We start from the raw sequence: 18411 nt of genomic DNA, 5'->3' as shown, positions 1-18411 counted from the left end.
CTTAGGAAGTTACCATGGATATCAACATCCCTGCTGTTCCCAGCACTGCATCATTTTAGATTAAAAGGGCGGATCAAGAAGCGGCAGCATCCAAAATCAAAACCAGGCGGCTGGGGATCTACCCAATTACCGTGAGGATGTCATGACCATTCTCGATTCCCTCTTCGTGCCATATGTCAAGTACTCGCTCCACAGAGGCATAGCCCAGCCCGTCGTCGAGGCTGGAGAAGACTCTGAACCCAATCGTACTAGTCATCGTGGACAGGGCAGTGGTGCGTCTCCCACTTTCATCAAAGGACTAGAAGAGAGGAGAGACAGTGGTCTGCAAAGGCCAGCTAAGGGCAACACTGGACATTTCCTACTGCTGCAGAAGGAGGAAGGCTTATAAACTGAATTGCCGTAAGGACTTGAATCTTCTCTCAACTGCACTGATATAGCTCAAGAGTAATTCCATTTAATCCAGTGAAACCCCAGTCTAACCAGGCCCTTGCTGTTAAGTTTCTAGTGTAAAATAAAGGAGGAAAAATTCTACTGTAGCAAGACAGGTTCTCAGGCTGATAAGAGTTTTACCCTGTTGTAATTACACAACTATGGGCAATTTTGGTTTGGAATGTTTTGTTGTTCCCCCCCCGAAGGGGTGCCTCAGGAATCCACCCGCACATTTGCCTTTGCTGGCCCTTCCTCCCCACAGACCACGTGACGTTTCAGTGGAACAGTTGCCTGGTGGTGCAGGCTCTCACCTGATCACTCTGGGCCAACAAATTTTTTTTCCCCACTTTACACCGTGGTATCAGGAGCATGCAGGTACTTCCATAAGAAGCGACCTGACGGTGGCTTATACTGATTCCCCCACACCAAAGCAGTTTACTCCTCTTTACAGCATACACAAAGATGGCCTTTGAATTCACAATGGGCACAACCAAACCCAGATGCAGTAGTCGTTTTAACCCACCCCAGCTTGGCCTGTGACATTCCTGCTGACTTTCTGGAGTCTGATAACCAATGCCTAGAGAGAGCCTTTCCCCAAAATAACGTGTTCTCTTTTGTGGAGAGAGAACATAGAACTTGAAACAGTGACCGCTCTGGTCCCCAGTTCTTACACCAATGCAATATTAGTCTGGTAACACCTGGGGGTCCACCAGCAGCAATCAGGTGCCTGCATGGAGAAATAAAAGCACGTGGGGCATGACTCAATCTCCACTGAAGGGCTCCGGCTGACTTTAAAGGACTCTGAATCAGGGTCCTAGTCTAATGTGGCATCAGAGAATCAGGTTAGAGATCAAGAAGGCCTATCAGCAGAATCAGGCAGCGACATCTACCTGAAAGCTTCTCTTATTATTACATTATCTAGTCTCCCAACCATCTGGGACTAGCTGCTATTAAAAAATGTCTAGCATTCTAGTCGAATGAGGCTATTTTCCAAAGAAATACTGTCCCAGTGCTGCTCACCTGCATGGAGAGGTGCCGTTTGAGTTGTCTGTATGGGGTAGAAGCTGATGGTGTAAGAGATTTTCCATTTTTAAATAAGCCATAGAAAAAGTCCTCTATGCTCATTGTGCCATCTTGTTCAAGATTATGGAACACCTCTTCAAGCACCTGAAAGCGATAAAATACAGTCAAAGTCCTTTATACACATGGAGCACCTCTCAGCTGCATCAACATGAGACGCACTTCACAGCTCAGCATAAAAAACAAAATTCTACCAGTTTAAGTCGTTTGTGCAGATGTCATTTAAGGAGCAAACCAAACAAATTACTCAGTATACCAGATTAATAATAATAATAAATGAAATGGCAATTACTGTATTGTGAACAGTGGCTGAGTCACAGAAATACCAAATACAACTACACTGAAGCTTGCGTACCAGCGCGTTTTTTCCCCTGCAACATTTTAAGCTGTTCTCCCCTCTCAAAACACAGTTTAAAGAATTTCAGTGTCTCGAGGGGTAGTATATTCAAAGAACTATCTTCTAGAAAACGTTTTCTCCATTACTCGGGGTTGGTCCTGCTCTGAGCAGGGGGCTGGACTAGATGATCTCTGAGGTCCCTTCCAACCCTCATATTCTATGATTCTATGCTCCCAAAGCCTTCTGGCACAAGGGTTTCAGAGCAAATGATGTGCTGAAAGAACACCAGCTTGCAGAGTAGCAGCTGAACTGAGGGACAGTGCCAGGTTAAAATAAATACCATTTACTACCACAAGGCAGCTTGGTTTTCAAACCCCCTTAATTTTTAATATGGAAAGTGTTTAAAACGTGCAGTTCATTGACTTTCTGCACTACACTCTGCTTTGACTATGAAAGAATCTCATCCGTTTCTAGTCCCTTTCAATTCCTGGCTCCCCGATGGCACCAGGACGCTGCAATGTTTGTGTTGCAAACACTGCAAATGAATATTATCCCATTAAAATACAGACATCCTGAAAAGAAAAAAAAAAAAGAAGTCATTTAAGTTGTTATTTGGGGGTGTAGAAAAGCTACTGTTTACAAACCTGTGAATCCTAAACTGACATGAGAGTGTCCCAGTAACACAAAAAAATTCACTTCAAATTTAGTTTTGAAATATTGCCCCAGGGCATTGTCTGTTACAACTGTCCCCCTGCTGCATTCCTTGTTCCCTTCTCCTTTCTGTTTGTCCTGTGTGGCCGCCCCTCCCGGCCATTGTGCCAACTAAAGTCACAGCCCTATTCATAGGGATGGCTTGTACAGACTAACTGGAGCCACTGCTCTGCCTAGGGAGGGGGCTTCTTGCTTCTTTGTTTGGCTCCTTTGTTCAGACCTGGGCTCGGTGTCGGGGGCGCTGCCCAGAAATGCAAGACCTGAAGTGGCCAACTAATTAAGCATATGAGTCATACCTGTGGCTCAGAACATGCCCAGGCATGCCTATGCTCACCTGCAGGTTTTCCCTGCCTCCTCTCCTCCCGTGTATCAAGAGGAGCCAATCAAAAGTACTGGTGGGAAACTGCCTGAGTCTGCCTTTAAAGCCAGACATTTTCTGATCAGACCTCGGAGAAGGTCCTTGCTTTGCCACCTGGTCTGATCAGCTAGGGGTCTTTGGGGGGCCCTCTCCCCGCTCTCGTTTGTTTTTGAGCGTGCCCCTGTTTTTAAACTCCCCCAGCACACAATTTGTGCCTGGAGATCTCTGATTTTGTAAGTGAATCAGTCCTCTCGTCCCGATGCTATACGTTCTGTTTCTTGTTGCTGCTGTCTGGGATTGGTAAGACTCCGTCTTGAAAACTCCCGTCTGGATGCTGGCTTGTTTTCCCAGATGCACCAGCTAAGCTGGTCTGATCTGTATTTGTTCTTGCTCCGCAGGCCTTGCTGCTAAAAATAGCTGTGCCGCTGCTAAGGTCGCCTTCCTGGACTGTATCGGGCTGCCAGCTTGCAGCCGCCCTTGCTGCAGCCCACTAGTTAACCCCCCTCCCCGGTGTACCTGGCCCGCACCTGCCTTGGAACGCTCCCCTCCGATCAAGAATCGCATAGTGTAAGGATGCACTATTAGAATCAGGTTCTTAGTATTGGCATAGCTGTGGTTAAGTTAGGTTAGAGAATGGTATTGTGCTCTGTAAGTATGTTAAAATTGTTGCTTGTGTTCGTTACTTGCTATTTGGTAGTCTTGGTTAAGTTAAGATCAAGAAAGATTTGCTGTGTTCTGTATTGTGATAAGTCTGTTTCCGCTGCCTAATCCCCGCCCAGTGCCGTGTTCCCCCGGCTCCCAGTCACTTTGCAGTCCTTGCTTTAACTGCAGCCTGTCGCTCTCGTGTTCCTGGTTTAAATCCTCCGCGCGCAGCTCGCTTCAACACGTGCCCTTCCCCATCCCAACCTCATCTCCCACGGCCTTTCCTCTCCTCTTTTAATCTTCCCATGTCACCCGCTCCTACTGCCCCAAACTCATGTAGATTACTGAAGTCTAGAAAAATCCATGTACCCTTTTTCTCTCTAACACCTCACATTTACTAGAGTTGTGGTTATTTCACATATTTTCCCATAACTGTTAGTGGTTATTGCTGCTGTGACACTCCTTTAAATAAAAATTGTAGCTACCTGTTTACTTTATTATTTCGTGTTATGTTACCGCTGTTTGCACGCCTATTGCACCCTTATACTATTTATTAAAAGAAACCCCTCCCCAATTGTCTACCTTAACAAACCCCATACCCCTCACTATTTTATTTTCCCTGTTTTTGCATTTTCTGAATAAAGTTTATTTTGCACCCCACCAGTGCAGTAGTTGTCCCCCAAGATCCCCTACCTGCTGGCAGGGTCAGGCATTTGCAAATGGAGCTTAAAGCAAGGGTCTGTTGACTTCTTGTCAAGCACTCTAGTGCCTGATGAGGCAGTTTAATACCACGCAGTGGTGTAGTGGTAAAAAAAAAAAAAAAAAAAAAAGTGGGCAAACTAACCTTTCTGGTGCTCCAGATGGGGCAGTGACATAGTAGGCATTAAGGAGGTGCAGAGATTCCCTTATTTTGAATTGTGTTTAGGCTAGGATGACATCGGGGTGAAAGTCAGAAGTGCCATTAAAAACCATTTTTGGCACTCTCAGCTATACACAAAGTGATCCGAAGCGAGTTAACTCCGTATTCCCCAATCAAGAAGCAGATAAACTCCATTAACCCCTGGACCACACTACGGATACCCTGGATACAGACCTGCTGTTTACTTTCTGGTTTGCAATGACAGTTTAGATCCCATTTTACTGGAGAAACCATCATTAGTTAGGGCTGTTACTACCTTTTTATAAAGACAGGATCGAACACTTGTTGACTCAAAACCGTTACGCTCATTAGGAAGCTATCAACAGGGTTTGGATCCTGTTTTCCAAGTCACCACCTGTCTCTTTAGAATGGACAATTAAATGTATCCTAGGCATTTTTCAGAGAAAAGCGAGTCATTTTCCTGGTAAAAGTGAGGAGACATTTCTTATGGAAAAGCCTTGACAGTACTTTGTGCCACCCCAGCTTTCCTCTGAAAGGAGACACCTCCGCCCTGCTCCGAGATCGTTACCTTGCCATCCACAGTCTGCAGCCCATACTGCTCACAAACGGAGATAAGCTTTTTCCTGTTCAAGTGGCCATCTCTGGTGATCCCTAGATTCTCACAAACCTCCTGCAGCTTCTCTTCTATCCAGTCCTGAGGAGGGGACGATGCAGTCTGTGATGCATTCAAGTCATCTGGATTCCAAAATCTCAACTGGCCTGAAACAAGGGCAGTTGGTTTGACATTATTAAAAGGAGAAATAAAAAGATAGAAACACACTATTGCAAGAAACTCTGGAGGATTTTATAATAGAGAACAAATCTGAAGCTAACACTAGTTGCCAGCATAGTTATGTCACCCAATACCTTCAGCTGGCTGTTTGCCAGCACTAGCAAGTTATCTGCCTTAGGGGCTTGTAATGGTGCCCATCACCACAGCATCTGGGCACCTCCTTCCTTGGTAAGATTCTAAGTGAACTTCATGGGATCTTCTGCTGTGCTTCATCCCTGGCTGCAGGGGCTCTGCCTGGGGCAGCGTTTTGCATTGGGGGGGGGGGAGGGGGTTGCTGTGTCAGTTGGTCAAAGGAGGGACTCCATCAAAGGGAAGATCTTGCAGCATGTTTAACTCTCATGCTCCATCATGGGCTTTGGGACCTGCACAATCCAAGGGGAAGGCAACTCCCCTGATGCTCCCAGAATGACCTGTAGTCTGTAACTCAGATGGGACCTGAACCATGAGGAGCTTTGGAGACTGGGACCAAGGCCTTCAGCTGGCAGTGAGTGAAGACTGGGGGCCCGTGGAGGGACAAGAGCACAAGCTGGACATGCTCACTGCAGCCTAGACGGAGGAGGAAGCGGTCAGCTGCATTCTGCACAAGCTGGAGCTTTTACAGAGTTGTGTAATGTCTGCCAGAGTTCTACCCTCGATAGTTGTGTGTTGGCCACTAGGGCCAGACCTGGTTATCGCTAGGGAGTCCTACAGCCGTAGCCATGCTCCTATGGCAAGACGTTCAGAACCCCCCCATCCCAAAACCATCTGAAGCTTAAATATGCCATTAAGCCAATGCTTTGATCAAGATATGTTCAAACAATTCTCCGTAACCAGCAACCTCCACTTGAACCCCTTCCTCCAAGCAAATAAATCCAGTGCAATACTATACAGCTGAAAAATGTTAACGTTTAGAGGGTTACTTGAAAGGGTTAGAAGACTCTTTGTTGCAATTCCCCGCACTAGCCTGAACTTTCCCTCTTACACACAGACACACTCTCTGGGGGAAGAAACTAGTATTTCCAAAGTAAGTGGGAAATGTTTCGCCATCTCTCAAATCAAAGCAGAGTCTTCAGGATCTTTCTGTGACTGACCAGCCTCCTGCAATCACTGCTCGTGAATGGTGCTCCACAGTCTGTGAAGACAGTGTGCTCTAGTGGGCCGGGTACTGTACTGGATGTCAGGAGACCAGTTTCATCCCTGGGTCTGCCACTGACCTCCTGAATGACCTTGGGCATTGAACTTCCATGTCTCCTCCTACTCTTTGGACTGGGATCATCACTCCCTATGTTTTGGTTGGTGCGTTTAGTACAAGTGATGAGACACACACAACAAAACCTTAAGGGAACAATTTAAAGTCTAGTAGGGTGACCAGACAGCAAGTGTGAAAAATCGGGACAGGAGTGGGGGTAAAATTAGCCTAAATAAGAAAAAGACCCACAAATCGGGACTGTCCCTATAAAATCGGGACATCTGGTCACCCTAAACTCTAGCCAAGGTAGAAGGAAGTCACTTAATTCTGTGACTCACGTTGACATCTAATGGCCAAGGAGTGCAACTCCATCTAATGCTATCAGCATTCCCACTGCTGGGGGAAAACCAGAAGGGACTGTACTAGCAGCATCTATGGCAGTGGGTCTGCACTGCTGTAGCCCAGTGAACCTCGCTACCCAGCAAGAGGCTTGATGTGTGTTGGTACATAGTTCCTCCCCTAGAACTCACAGCACGGAAGCCCCAAGTAGCTGGCCATCCCAAAACACAGGGACCTGCTAAGTGGGGAGGAGGAGAAACAAGAGAATGGGGAAGGAAAGAAAGCAGGAGAAGAGGGAGATGAACAAGAACTGGACAGAGGTCTGCTTGGGACAGAAGAATGAGAATGGGTGAAGGCAGCAAGTGAGAGGGAACCCCACACCCCTCCCCCAGGACTGGAATGCAGGAAGCTAAGAATCCTTCGGTAGAGGGAGCAGGATTGAAGATGATCCAGGGCCACTGGCCTCCAGGGTGGGGCTCAGGCAGCCACCTCTCCCGGGCCCAGCTTTTTGTCTCACCCCAGCCTTGAGGCAGGTTTCCACCTCAATGTGCTACAACAGAAAACTGAAGCCCTGCAGTCTACCTGTTTGTGTTAGCTGGTCACCATTACAAAAGTAGAGACTCAGCCATGTTCCACTGCAAGAGCATCTAAAGACCCTTCTCCAGCAGCCTGAACCTATCACTTCTGCACAGGCCCTAGGAACAGGCACCGGCTTCCCGGAAGCACAAAACCAATATTTTCAAGCTTTCAGAGGAACAGGTTCCAGCACACAGGGATCTTGCATCCCCAGCAAGAGTGAGCCAGGAACCTCCTCTGGCCCATGTGGTTTTTAGCCTCAGACACTTGCAGCCGGTTCCTGGGCTCTGCCTCGCTGAGCACTGCCCTGTGAACATTCCCCAGGGCAAGATGCAAGAGCTCTGCTTACAACTAGATTAGGTCTGAATCAGAAATTCTTACCAAGAAATTGCCATTGTTTAAACTTTACAAAAATAAAAAGGAAGTGCTTCTGCTTGTTCTTACCTTCTGCTTCATATTCCTCGCTATCCTGGGTTTTCCAGTGCTAAGAAAAAAAAATAGGTTCCACAAGTTATTATTCTTCAAAGGCAGTACAGGTATAAAAAGGCCTCTATGGTCATCATCAGAGTTTCAACAATGCTGAGAGACTTTCATCTCCACAGCCTCCAGGGCCAAGCTGTCAATCCAAGCCTTTTTGATGAAGTCCACTGATAGCAGTGCATCTATTCCAAGGTATTTTGGTGAGGGTTTGCCAGGGGCATCTCAAAATAAAATCACTTTTGCAGTAAGTGTAGTTATTGCAAAAATCAGATTTGAAGATACCAGGCTAGAGCAGAGTCTGGTTAAACCAGTTCAGTTAGGAGGAAAGAAAAAAATATTTATTTTGAAAGGGGCTCAATTAAGCAGAACAGATCTGACTTTGTGATGGGAGCACGTGGATGTGAAGGGGAAGATTTAAGGAAGGGTATGTGCCTAGATTTCTAGGTTTTGGACCATCTTTCCAATTCTGGAACAGCACCAGCCATCTCTCTTCTGCTCTGCCTATATGACAACCCAAAGACGACAAGAACGACTAGCAAACTACACACTATGATCTCATCAGCAGCAGGTACCTGAAACAGCTACATCTTGCACACCGCCAGGTTCCAGGTATGGAACCCCCTTTCCCGCTACAAGTCCACACAGCACAAGCAGCAGATTTTCAGTGTCAAGATAAGGTGCAAGAAAGCTGCTCTGCACCCTTTTATACTGCCTCTATCCAAACCAAGTTCAAATCCTGGCTCCCCCAGGCTTGAAAATGTGCTAAATTGATTGAATTAAGGCAGCGTGGGTTTGTTCACAACAGCCTTTCAGAAGTGATAGCTCACCTTTAAAATCCTACTCTAGGCACTGCTTCCAGCTGTGACAGATTAGAGACTGTTCGGGGAGAGAGCAGAGCACTGACGGGAGGTGGAATCTAGAAAAAAAAATGTATTTGCAGGCAGTGGACTTTGTAACGAGCCACATGGAGAACAGGTGGTCGTACAACATACTAGCTTTAGCTTCCGAATGGATAGCCTCTTGTAGAGCATCTTGCTGAAATCCAAGGCAAATATCCCAAATATCCCTGGGGCTGTGAACTGCTACCCTCATACACGTATGATCAGGACATCTGCTCACAGAACATGCAACAAAGAGGCTTAAACTGTTCTTTACCTTATCCACTGTGACATGGGTGGGACAGGTCAGCCTCTGCTCACTGAACCTGCCCCACACTGGGAAAGGAAATCACCACCAAACGGCTGCTGTAGGACAGGAAACCTAAACAACAAGCTCCTCCTTACCTAAACTAGAATATTTACTGAAGACGTTGAAAAAACAAAGCAAGTCACGATGTACTCTCTGCCCTCCCTATGGCAGCAGCCAGCTCCCTAGGAAATGCCCTTCCCAGAGCTAGGGTAAGCGTGAGTCAGCAGAGTGCAACGTGTGTGTGTAGGGGGGACAAAACTAGGAACTCATCATTGCGATCACCTTCAGAAAAGGGAGGAAGTGCTGGCAAGGCAGTCTGAGCACTGGACAGTTTGCGTGTCCTCCACCAGGCAGCCATCCTGGTACGATTCCCTAGCACATGGCAGTCAGCACCCAAGTATCCATGGCCAAGTTACTTCCACAGTTCTATATTCTACATTCATTATTTAAATGATTTACCGAGCACTGCACAGCCAGCCCTAGATACTACTGCCTCTAATCAACTGACAGGGCATTTCATTGCTTATGTACTCAGCACGCACGAAGCCCGGCTATATCAGCTCTCATTCTAACGGCAGTATTAGCAGAGGTTACTTTTCGGCAGTTAAAAAGAAGCACATGAAAGTATACGCATGTGACTGATGGATTTAGAGTCAAAAAGTCACCGAGGACACGAAGAGGCTCTAAATCGCAATATAAAAGTTTAATACATCTCGTTCAGATTACAGCTAAAAGCCATTAATCTACAATGTTACCATGGAAACTGGATTAGGTCACTGTACTTTTTTAGCATGGCTTCTTGCTTCTATTTCATAATCTGGTAAACCGCACGATACCAGCTCCTAACAGCACACAATTTGCATGCCCACCACTGCCTTTCTGCGTGATTGGTATAGGAGCGAACACCAGCAGCAGAGCAGTCTGGAGTGGGGGAAGTCATGCTTCCCTAGCAAGGACCCCCTTGGAAAATAGAAATGGGTGTGGCGAATGAACCGCCAGAATATCCTCCAATGTGCGTAAACAGTCAAACGGCAGCAAGGCAGCTTCTGTAGCCTCAATGGGACGTCACTGAGCAGCGAGCAAGAGCTGCTCACACAGGTGCCAACTTTCTTCAGTCCAGGTGGGTGCTCCACCCTCGCTCCGCCACGAGGCCTTGCCCCACCCTTGCCCTGCCTCTTCTTGCCCCCACTCTGCGCCCTCCCTCCAGCACCTCCTGCCTGCTGCCGAATGCACACACTGACACACGCACACCCGCCATGTGACAATCACACCAGCACAAAAGAATTGAAAAGTTTGCAAACAACCCACAGTATGAAATTTACACTTCTGGCAAATATACTGACAGACTAGGAATGCATTCAAACACAGGACGAACGGCCTGAATTTATGCCGCTTAGCCCCAATGAATACTACTCCCCAGCTCCGCTCAGAAATGGCATTAAAGAATTAGGTTGGCTGGATTCCTAGTTTACCTCCAGTGACCTCTAAGGAAAGACAAAAAAATATACAGAAGGCAGGAGCCAGGGGAGCAAATGGCCACAACTTGTGTCTGTGGAAGTGGAAAACGGAGCATACTCCTGCAGTCAACAATATACGGCCAAAGAATAGCCTCTAGGCTCCAGAGATAGACGCAGCCTTCAAGCGTATTTCCCAGCATCCTCCCTGAACTCCCTTTTGGTGGGAGCCGAGATTTGTTAACGCGAACTGGATTTTGAAGCGGGATGGGGTGAGGAGGAGAAATCTCTCTGAGCCCGGTTGTGAAGGGTTTACATACAAGTAGTGTAATATTTTATTTCTTATTTTTTAAAGCAAGAGCTGAACTGAAGCCACTGAAACTTTTAAGCACTCGATGGAGAAGCACCAGGTAATTTCATAAATCCAGACAGTTCAGAGAGGCTGAATGGTGAGCTGAACACCTGTCCTCCCTGCTCTATGCTGATAATCAATTGTCGCAGACACTGAAGGCCGAATGGCCCTGTTAGCCTGACTGCTGTGATAATTCGCTTTATCTGCAGGCGCTTTCCTCTGCTGCCCAGCATCGGGGGCTCTATTGTATGGGGCTGCTGCAGCATCAGCTGGCAGGACCCTCTACACACATGGACTCCTTACCAGACTGAATGCTTGACAAGAGCTTCATTGTGAGGCAGGAGTACCAGAGGTCAGAGGTCAAGCAACACCCAAAATGGCTGCCACAGAAGGCAGCCAGCCTATTTCAGGAAGACAAAGAGACTTCCATCAGTGCTGTGGACCATGCATCTCAATGTCACGCGAGGCATTGTTGTAGCGGGCGTCATTGTTCTACAGCTGGATGTGGGTCACACACATTACTAAGCCAGTGTGCAGAAGGCAGAGATTTTAGGAATGTATTATTTTGACAGACACATGCTTTGCTGGGCTGAAGAGCAGATGGCTCAGGTTTTCAATGATCGCTAGCTTCCAGCTCAGAACTCATGTAAGCATCTGCAGTCCGTGCAGTTTGCTCGCTGCGGCCTCTCTCCATAATAACGTAGCAACCTCTCCCACCCTACCATCTGCTTCAGTGAGACAGATCTTTGTTCTCGGTCCGAATATATTGCTAATTAAAATGATGATCGGGGCTCACACTGCACTTATTCTATCCTGCACATGTTCAAGTGATCCTTAGCACCAATGTTAACATCAGATTTTGGGGGTGAGAGGGGGCGGAGGGATGGGAGTGATGAGGGGATGGCATGTGTTTGCTGAAGGGTCGACTCATTGATTCAAAACAGCCAGAACAAAGATCCCCAAAACTGAGCAAGCCTCTAAACTGCAACACAATTTACAGCTGCTTTCAATGATAAAGCACCACCACTAAGAGCCAACAGGGAGTCCAAACAATAGCCACTCACAGCTCCTGTTTTAAAAAGATAAACATGCTTTGGATGATCAGATTTGTATTTTGAAGACTTCAGGATCCTAGATTTTGAAAAGAGTCACAGATATCATTTCTCTGCCCAACTTTGTGGGCCATCCTGTGACGTAAATCAGGGATGGAAGATTTTCCAGTTTCAATTAGAACCTTTTCATTCAAAAGCAAAGGAAAGTATACATCCATACTCTTCAGGCTTTTCCTCAGATTAAGCTCTTCTTTATCTGATAAGCATGCAAATTCAGGAATAAGGCACCCGGCTAGGACATAATCATCCCTCCATAGCACAGTAAGGAAGGAGGCAAAAAGTTTGGATTTTGGCCATCTCAGTAGTAGAGGATTGCCAGAAAGACCTTTAAGCTAGAGCAGTGGTTCTCAAACTTTTGGAGTAGTGACCCCTTTCACATAGCAACCATCTCAGTCCGACCCCCCTTATACATTAAAAACACTTTTTATATATTTAAACACCATTATAAATGCTGGAGGCAAAGCGGGGTTTGGGGCGCAGTTTGACAGCTTGCAAACGCCCCCCCCCTTCCCCCCGTAACAGCGCAACCCCCTGAGGGGCCCGGACCCCCTGTTTGAGAACCCCTGAGCTAGAGCGTTAAATGGGTTGTCCATCATTACGGTATCGAAATAATTTCCACAGGTACTAAGCACAAAGGGACAAGCTTACAGTTACTGACAAGTGTAAAGGGTGAAGCTGCTGGCATGTTTGGGGAGGTAATTTCAGGGAAGCTCCGTTGAAGAGGAAGTGGGTTTTGCCACTGGTTTTGAGCACAGTGAGCATGGGGGTTGTTTATTTGGCAGCGGGCTCCATAGGCTTGGTCCAGCTCCTTGGAAAGCTCCAGCTCCTTAAAATACAAGTCTTCCTCCGCTTGTCAACAGCTTTTTCCAGTGGAACCAGGCAGTCCTGGGAGGCTGCCCTCATGGAAGGAAAGGCCATCAGGTAGCTAGGGCAGGCACTCTGCAGGGCTTTGGGTGTCAATGCAGTGACCGTGAGCTAGACTCTGCTGGGGAAGGGGAAGGAGTGTATCAGGGTGATGTGTCCCTGGTAAGCAGTGCAGCCTCAGAGCACTGGGCTAGTAACTGGGAACTGCAGCAGGCCAGCCTGGAAGTTACAAATGCATGAATCACTGAGGCCAAAGCAGCTACATGTAGCTACAGGCCGCAGTGAAGGGCTCCATCAGCAGGATGCTATACTGGAGTGTAGACACAGGAGTGGCAGCTTGGGTGAGCTGTGTATAAAGCTCTCTTCTCTATTCTACCTGCCAAAGCCAGGCCTCTCTATCTACACTGCTCTTTATACCCGCGCTCTCCAGGTGTTAAGTGTCTGTCCGCTACACAACACCATAAGTACCGATGTACCCGTCCTCTCTTCGTTCCCCGCTGCTGAATGGAGTCCGTTCTAGCCAATGTGCTTTCAGGCAAATCACCAATTATAATTCAAAGCACAAACAACAGAGCTCATGCCACTTTTTGAACATGGGGACTATTGGCCGACCCCCAGCATCGACGACAGCAGGGTTTCAAAAGCTGCATTAGCAGGAGGTTAATACTGGTGAAGGACTGGCTAGCCAGGATTTAGTCCCACTAGCCATGCTTCTGAGAAGTGGCTTTAAAAATCCTGAATGTCATCTTCAGGAGGGTCATTCCTAACCAAATCTGTAGTGTCTTTTGCTCCCCTGCAGAGCCCAGAAGTTCCCGCTGCAGTCTGGGAGGCTGAAGATACACACAAGTTTTAGGGCTTCAGTACATATCAGCTGGCCCCTCTTGTTTTCAGATACCCTGCTGAGGGCATTACAGAAAGGTAGAAGGAAGGCACCGAGAAACTTATCCCAGTGTTGAGCAAACCTCACGAAGGATTAAGTCCCTGGTATCCCTCCTGAAAGAAACCAGCACAAACGTTAGGATGTTTCATGCAGACAGAAGAACAAGTATGGCTACTTAGGGTATGGCTACACTTGAAATTTCAAAGCGCTGCCGTGGCAGTGCTGTGGGAGCGCTGCCATGGCAGCGCTTTGAAGTGTGAGAGTGTGGTTGGAGTGCCAGCGCTGGGAGAGAGCTCTCCCAGCGCTGCACATAAACCACATCCTCTACGGGTGTAGCTTGCAGCGCTGGGAGCTGTGCTCCCAGCGCTGCAGCACTGATTACACTGAGGCTTTACAGCGCTGTATCTTGCAGCACTCAGGGGGGTGTTTTTTTTTTTAACACACCTGAGCGTGAAAGTTGCAGCGCTGTAAAGTGCCAGTGTAGCCATACCCTACGTTAATTGACTGACCTTGTTAATTTACCAGCCTTTTACACCCACTTTACAGCTAACAGAAAGGAATACAATTATGCTGAGTTTTCCTAGCTGGTGCACATCCCGAGGAAGTGTATTAACATTGATTTCGAGGTCAGTGCAGTGCACGTGGCCTGCACCAGAGGAGATGGATTAGTTTCTCCACGGTGGTAAGCAAACACATTAGTGCACATATGACTGCAGAAGCCAGCTCTCTTCCAAGTGCACAGTCGAATTACTGTGAGGAAGGCAAGACTGGGAAGCAAAGGATCGTAGAGCCATGTGGAATCGTTGGCAAGCAGGCACACTAGCCAGGAACTCGGTCTTTTAAAAGTTCTCGTCTGGGGGTGAAGTATGTTTTAAAGTGACACATTTCATTCTCCCCTACAGATAACCAGGTTTTCACTGCCCCCTAGTATTGCTACATCAACTCTCTCTCCTAACAGCTGCCTGCTCCTACCTGCAATCCGTATTTCAACGTTCTGTCGGCGCGTTGTGTGGCCAGCTAGAGCACACTGGGGAAAGAATCCAACTTCCCCTCTATGACAAGGTCTGTGCATCCACTCTGAACTGACAGCTAGCAACACCTGCAGTGCGGTACCAAAGCTCATGGATATTATCCACCACTTAGTGCAGTGTGGCTGGTGCCCCTCAGCAGTCACAGCCCTCCAAGGAGGCATCATAAGCAAACGCGGGGGAAGGGAAACAAAAACAAATGTTTCTTCTCCCTCACTGGACAATTTCCACTGAGTGCCACTGGACGTTCAATATCGGATTGACAGTATTTGGCAAACACACGGCACAGTGGCAGGGATCCAGCATCAGCAATGTGCTGTTGTGGCTATATGCTAATACACCCTACCAAGGTTACACTATTTCTCCTCCCGTGCACATTCTGTGGCTTGGAGTGGTGGAAGGAGGAAGAGTCTCAGTGCTCACACGATGAGATGCATAAGTTTCATCCAGCAGTACCATGGTGAAGTTTGACATGGAGGGGGAGGGATAGCTCAGTGGCTTGAGCATTGGCCTGCCAAACCCAGGGTTGTGAGCTCAATCCTTGAAGGGGTCATTTAGGGATCTGGGGTAAAAAAAAATAGTTGGGAATTGGTCCTGCTTTGAGCAAGGGGTTGGACTAGATGACCTCCTGAGGTTCCTTCCAACCCTGATATTCTATGATTCTATGCCCTGATCTTACAGAACACAAGCAAAAGAGGAGTTGAGATCTTTAGGTGAGCACATGACTAGATTTACTATAAATAAAGCTTGATACAACCATGCATCTCTGGAACTGAACATTCCCAGGCTGGGAGGAGAAAGCAGCTTTCAGAACCTCAGGAATATTTATAAAGTTTCTCTTCTCAAAGCATGTCATTTTGATGTTGCAGATTATGGCAGTGCAATGGAAATCACCAGGCACAAACGGAGAAGATAAGGGGATGGGAATGCCAGGAAAACCCCTATTGTATTATCTAACAAATGCATATAACAAAGGAACAAAGTTTTCTGCAAGCAAAGACTCGCCACCTCCAGTTATGGCAGTTCTGTAAAACTGCCACTGCAAAGGAGCAGAGTAAAAAGGCCAGATTTCCTTAATCTTTGTTTGTACCACAATACATGGATTAATACTCTAGCATCAGACAGCTAGCCCGGTTATTCATCTTCTATATTAGCTAGTACTGTAGTTGCTACTGAGTTTTCACGGATGAACTGAACTGATGGCAGAAGACGTCTCTTCTGCTCACAATACACTTCGTTAGACATGAAGCCAGAGTTATAGCCATAGCTTAATTACTGGCCCTTACTTTATTCAGAAGCACAAAGAGGCCAGAGGGAGGTATTCTGGTATTTAGTCAGCATGATCTAATGTGTAGAACAGTTATTAACATGCTACATCAACCAGATACAATCACGTATTCTTCTGGGTTTTGAGTAGACACCTTACAAAGCTGGTCCAGTGGTGGCACTGTCAGACATGATCTTGGATAGGACTGGACAGCTCCCCAGTTTACTTCAGGAGTTACACTATTATCTGCATGCCAAACGTATAAGTACAGACCAGAAACTAAGCGAAGCTGCATCTTATTTACAAAGAACACTTTTTACTCTGGGAGAAAATATTGCTCCGTATTAAGAGAGTGGTTTGCAGTCGGACGTGTTTTTTACGCTTAGCCCCAGTCTGAAGTGACAGTTTTGCATTGTAAGCCCCAGCCCCAGGCTGTGTATTGGTTTAGGGCTGGCAGATTATACTTTAATATAATTCTGACCGATAACATCAATGTTTATTTAAGCATTTTTTCAGATTTTTATCGATTTAACTCTTCACAGCTGCAGGAAATTATAGTGGTTTCAGACAATTATTTAATGACAGTAGAGGCAGAGATTTAAAAAATTAAACCTTTAAAAAGCTGTTTGAATACAAACTGTCATCATCACATGCCAAAATATACAAAGTAGATCTCCTTCAATCAATAAATCAGACCCGTGTTTACTATTCATTCTCTAGTCCATTTGTAACAAGCCTAATTCAAGACTAAAATCAATAGATTTTGCTAAATTCCTAAGCCACGTTTTTCTTACTTCGCCTGTTAGTTTTGATCATCTATGGAAATATTTCCGACGGTTTTTGGGTGTACAGTGAAATCAACATTCACTGACATTTATCAGTAAAAATCTAATCCTTTTAAACCTAAATTATGCTATACACACAATAGCCTATTTCCAAACAATGTATAATTATGACAAGGACTCTGGAGATGCTACATTCCGTTCAAATTAGCTCTGCCCTGCTGCCCACTTTGATCAACTATTATGCACAATCTGGCCTTGTACCACATTCTCCCTGGCTGATGTGCAGGATACAGCAAGGGAGGGAAGTTTGGAAAGAACTATGCTGTGGGAAGCTATAGATTCAACAAAGCTTTGATCCCAGCTACTCCAGTTTCCCCCCAGACTTTACTCAACTGAAGCCCAAATAAGAAGACTTGAGAAATCATTTCTCTTCACGAAAAATAGAAAAGGGACCTATTTGTGACTCCTTTGTAAAGCACTGAGACTGATAGATAAAAAGCACTTATATAAGACCTAGTTATTATTATTATATTTCTGCATGGATCTTATATTTCAGCTGCTTGAGCAACAGAAAGTTTGCAATCTTATCCTGCAGTGTTGGGGTTAAAGGAACAATGCTTGAACTGGGCAAGTGGTAGGTCACAGCCATATTATTTGGCTGAGGCTCCAGACCAGTGCTTTTCTTTGATAGTGGATTGCTGTGTCTGTGTGTACACATGGAGAGCTGGGTGTAGCTGGTAGCACCAGCCATGTGGTAGCATACTTCCTGGGCCCACGGAGCCTAGATGGTTTTCTGAAATCCCAGGCCTATCCTAGCATCTGATAGTGTAACACTCCTCGGGTCTAGAACCCAGGCCTGTAGAGCTACCAGGCAGCTGACATCTCCAGGCTGCCACCCAGCAGCAGCTGTAAACAGCTCACGCTCCACTCCCCATGACCTGTTGTGGACAACGACCATGGAACTTCCGCCTTGGGATTTGACAGACAGCAGCCTAATGGCTCTTGATTGGCTGCCTGCCCTATATAAACCCAGGCAAAGCATGGATCTTCTCTAGCTGGAATACTGGAGTACGGGTATTGAAGGCTATGTGCTGTTTAGAAAAGACAGGAAGAAAGGCAAAGGTGGCGGAGTCGCCTTGTACATCAATGATGGGGTGAACTGTAATGAAATAAGAAGTGATGGAATAGATAAGACGGAGTCTGTCTGGGTAAAAATCACGCTGGGTAAAAAAGCTACTAGAGCTTCCCCGAGATAGTGCTTGGGGTGTGCTACAGACCACCGGGATCTGATTTAGATATGGATAGAGACCTCTTTAATGTCTTTAATGAAGTAAACACTAACAGGTAAACACTGAAGGGGGAAAAGGTGTGATTATTGGGAGACTTCAACTTCCCGGGATAATAGACGGGGAGGAGCGGAGTGCCTTTGCGAAGAATAATAAGGGGTGCACATTTTTCTGGGATGTGATAGCGAGCTGGATGGGCTTCATCCAAGTAGTTGAAGTACCTACGAGAGGGGGATGCCATTTTAGATTTGGTTTTGGTGAGTAGTGAGGACCTCGTAGAAGAAATGGTGGTAGGGGACAACCTTGGTTCGAGTGATCATGAGCTGATTCAATTCAAATTAGATGGAAGGATAAACAAACGTA

General features: G+C 46.5%; 1 protein-coding gene across 10 annotated transcripts in view; it reads right to left on the bottom strand.

Moving 5' to 3' along the window:
- NIN (ninein) overlaps positions 1 to 18411 on the bottom strand; it is a 116773-nt gene that overhangs the window by 57285 nt on the left and 41077 nt on the right. For all 10 annotated transcript variants that reach the window (XM_032775632.2, XM_032775591.2, XM_032775572.2 and 7 more), the window contains exons 5-8: positions 7797 to 7836; positions 5006 to 5196; positions 1450 to 1596; positions 131 to 298 (exon numbers count right to left, since the gene is read on the bottom strand). In XM_032775632.2, the coding sequence (XP_032631523.1) occupies positions 131 to 298; positions 1450 to 1596; positions 5006 to 5196; positions 7797 to 7836 (546 nt within the window). The remainder of the gene's footprint in view (positions 1 to 130; positions 299 to 1449; positions 1597 to 5005; positions 5197 to 7796; positions 7837 to 18411) is intronic.

The sequence above is a fragment of the Chelonoidis abingdonii genome, chromosome 4, assembly GCF_003597395.2.
Source record: "Chelonoidis abingdonii isolate Lonesome George chromosome 4, CheloAbing_2.0, whole genome shotgun sequence".
Classification (NCBI taxonomy): Eukaryota; Metazoa; Chordata; order Testudines; family Testudinidae; genus Chelonoidis; species Chelonoidis abingdonii.
This window is presented reverse-complemented; position numbering and strand designations above follow the sequence as displayed.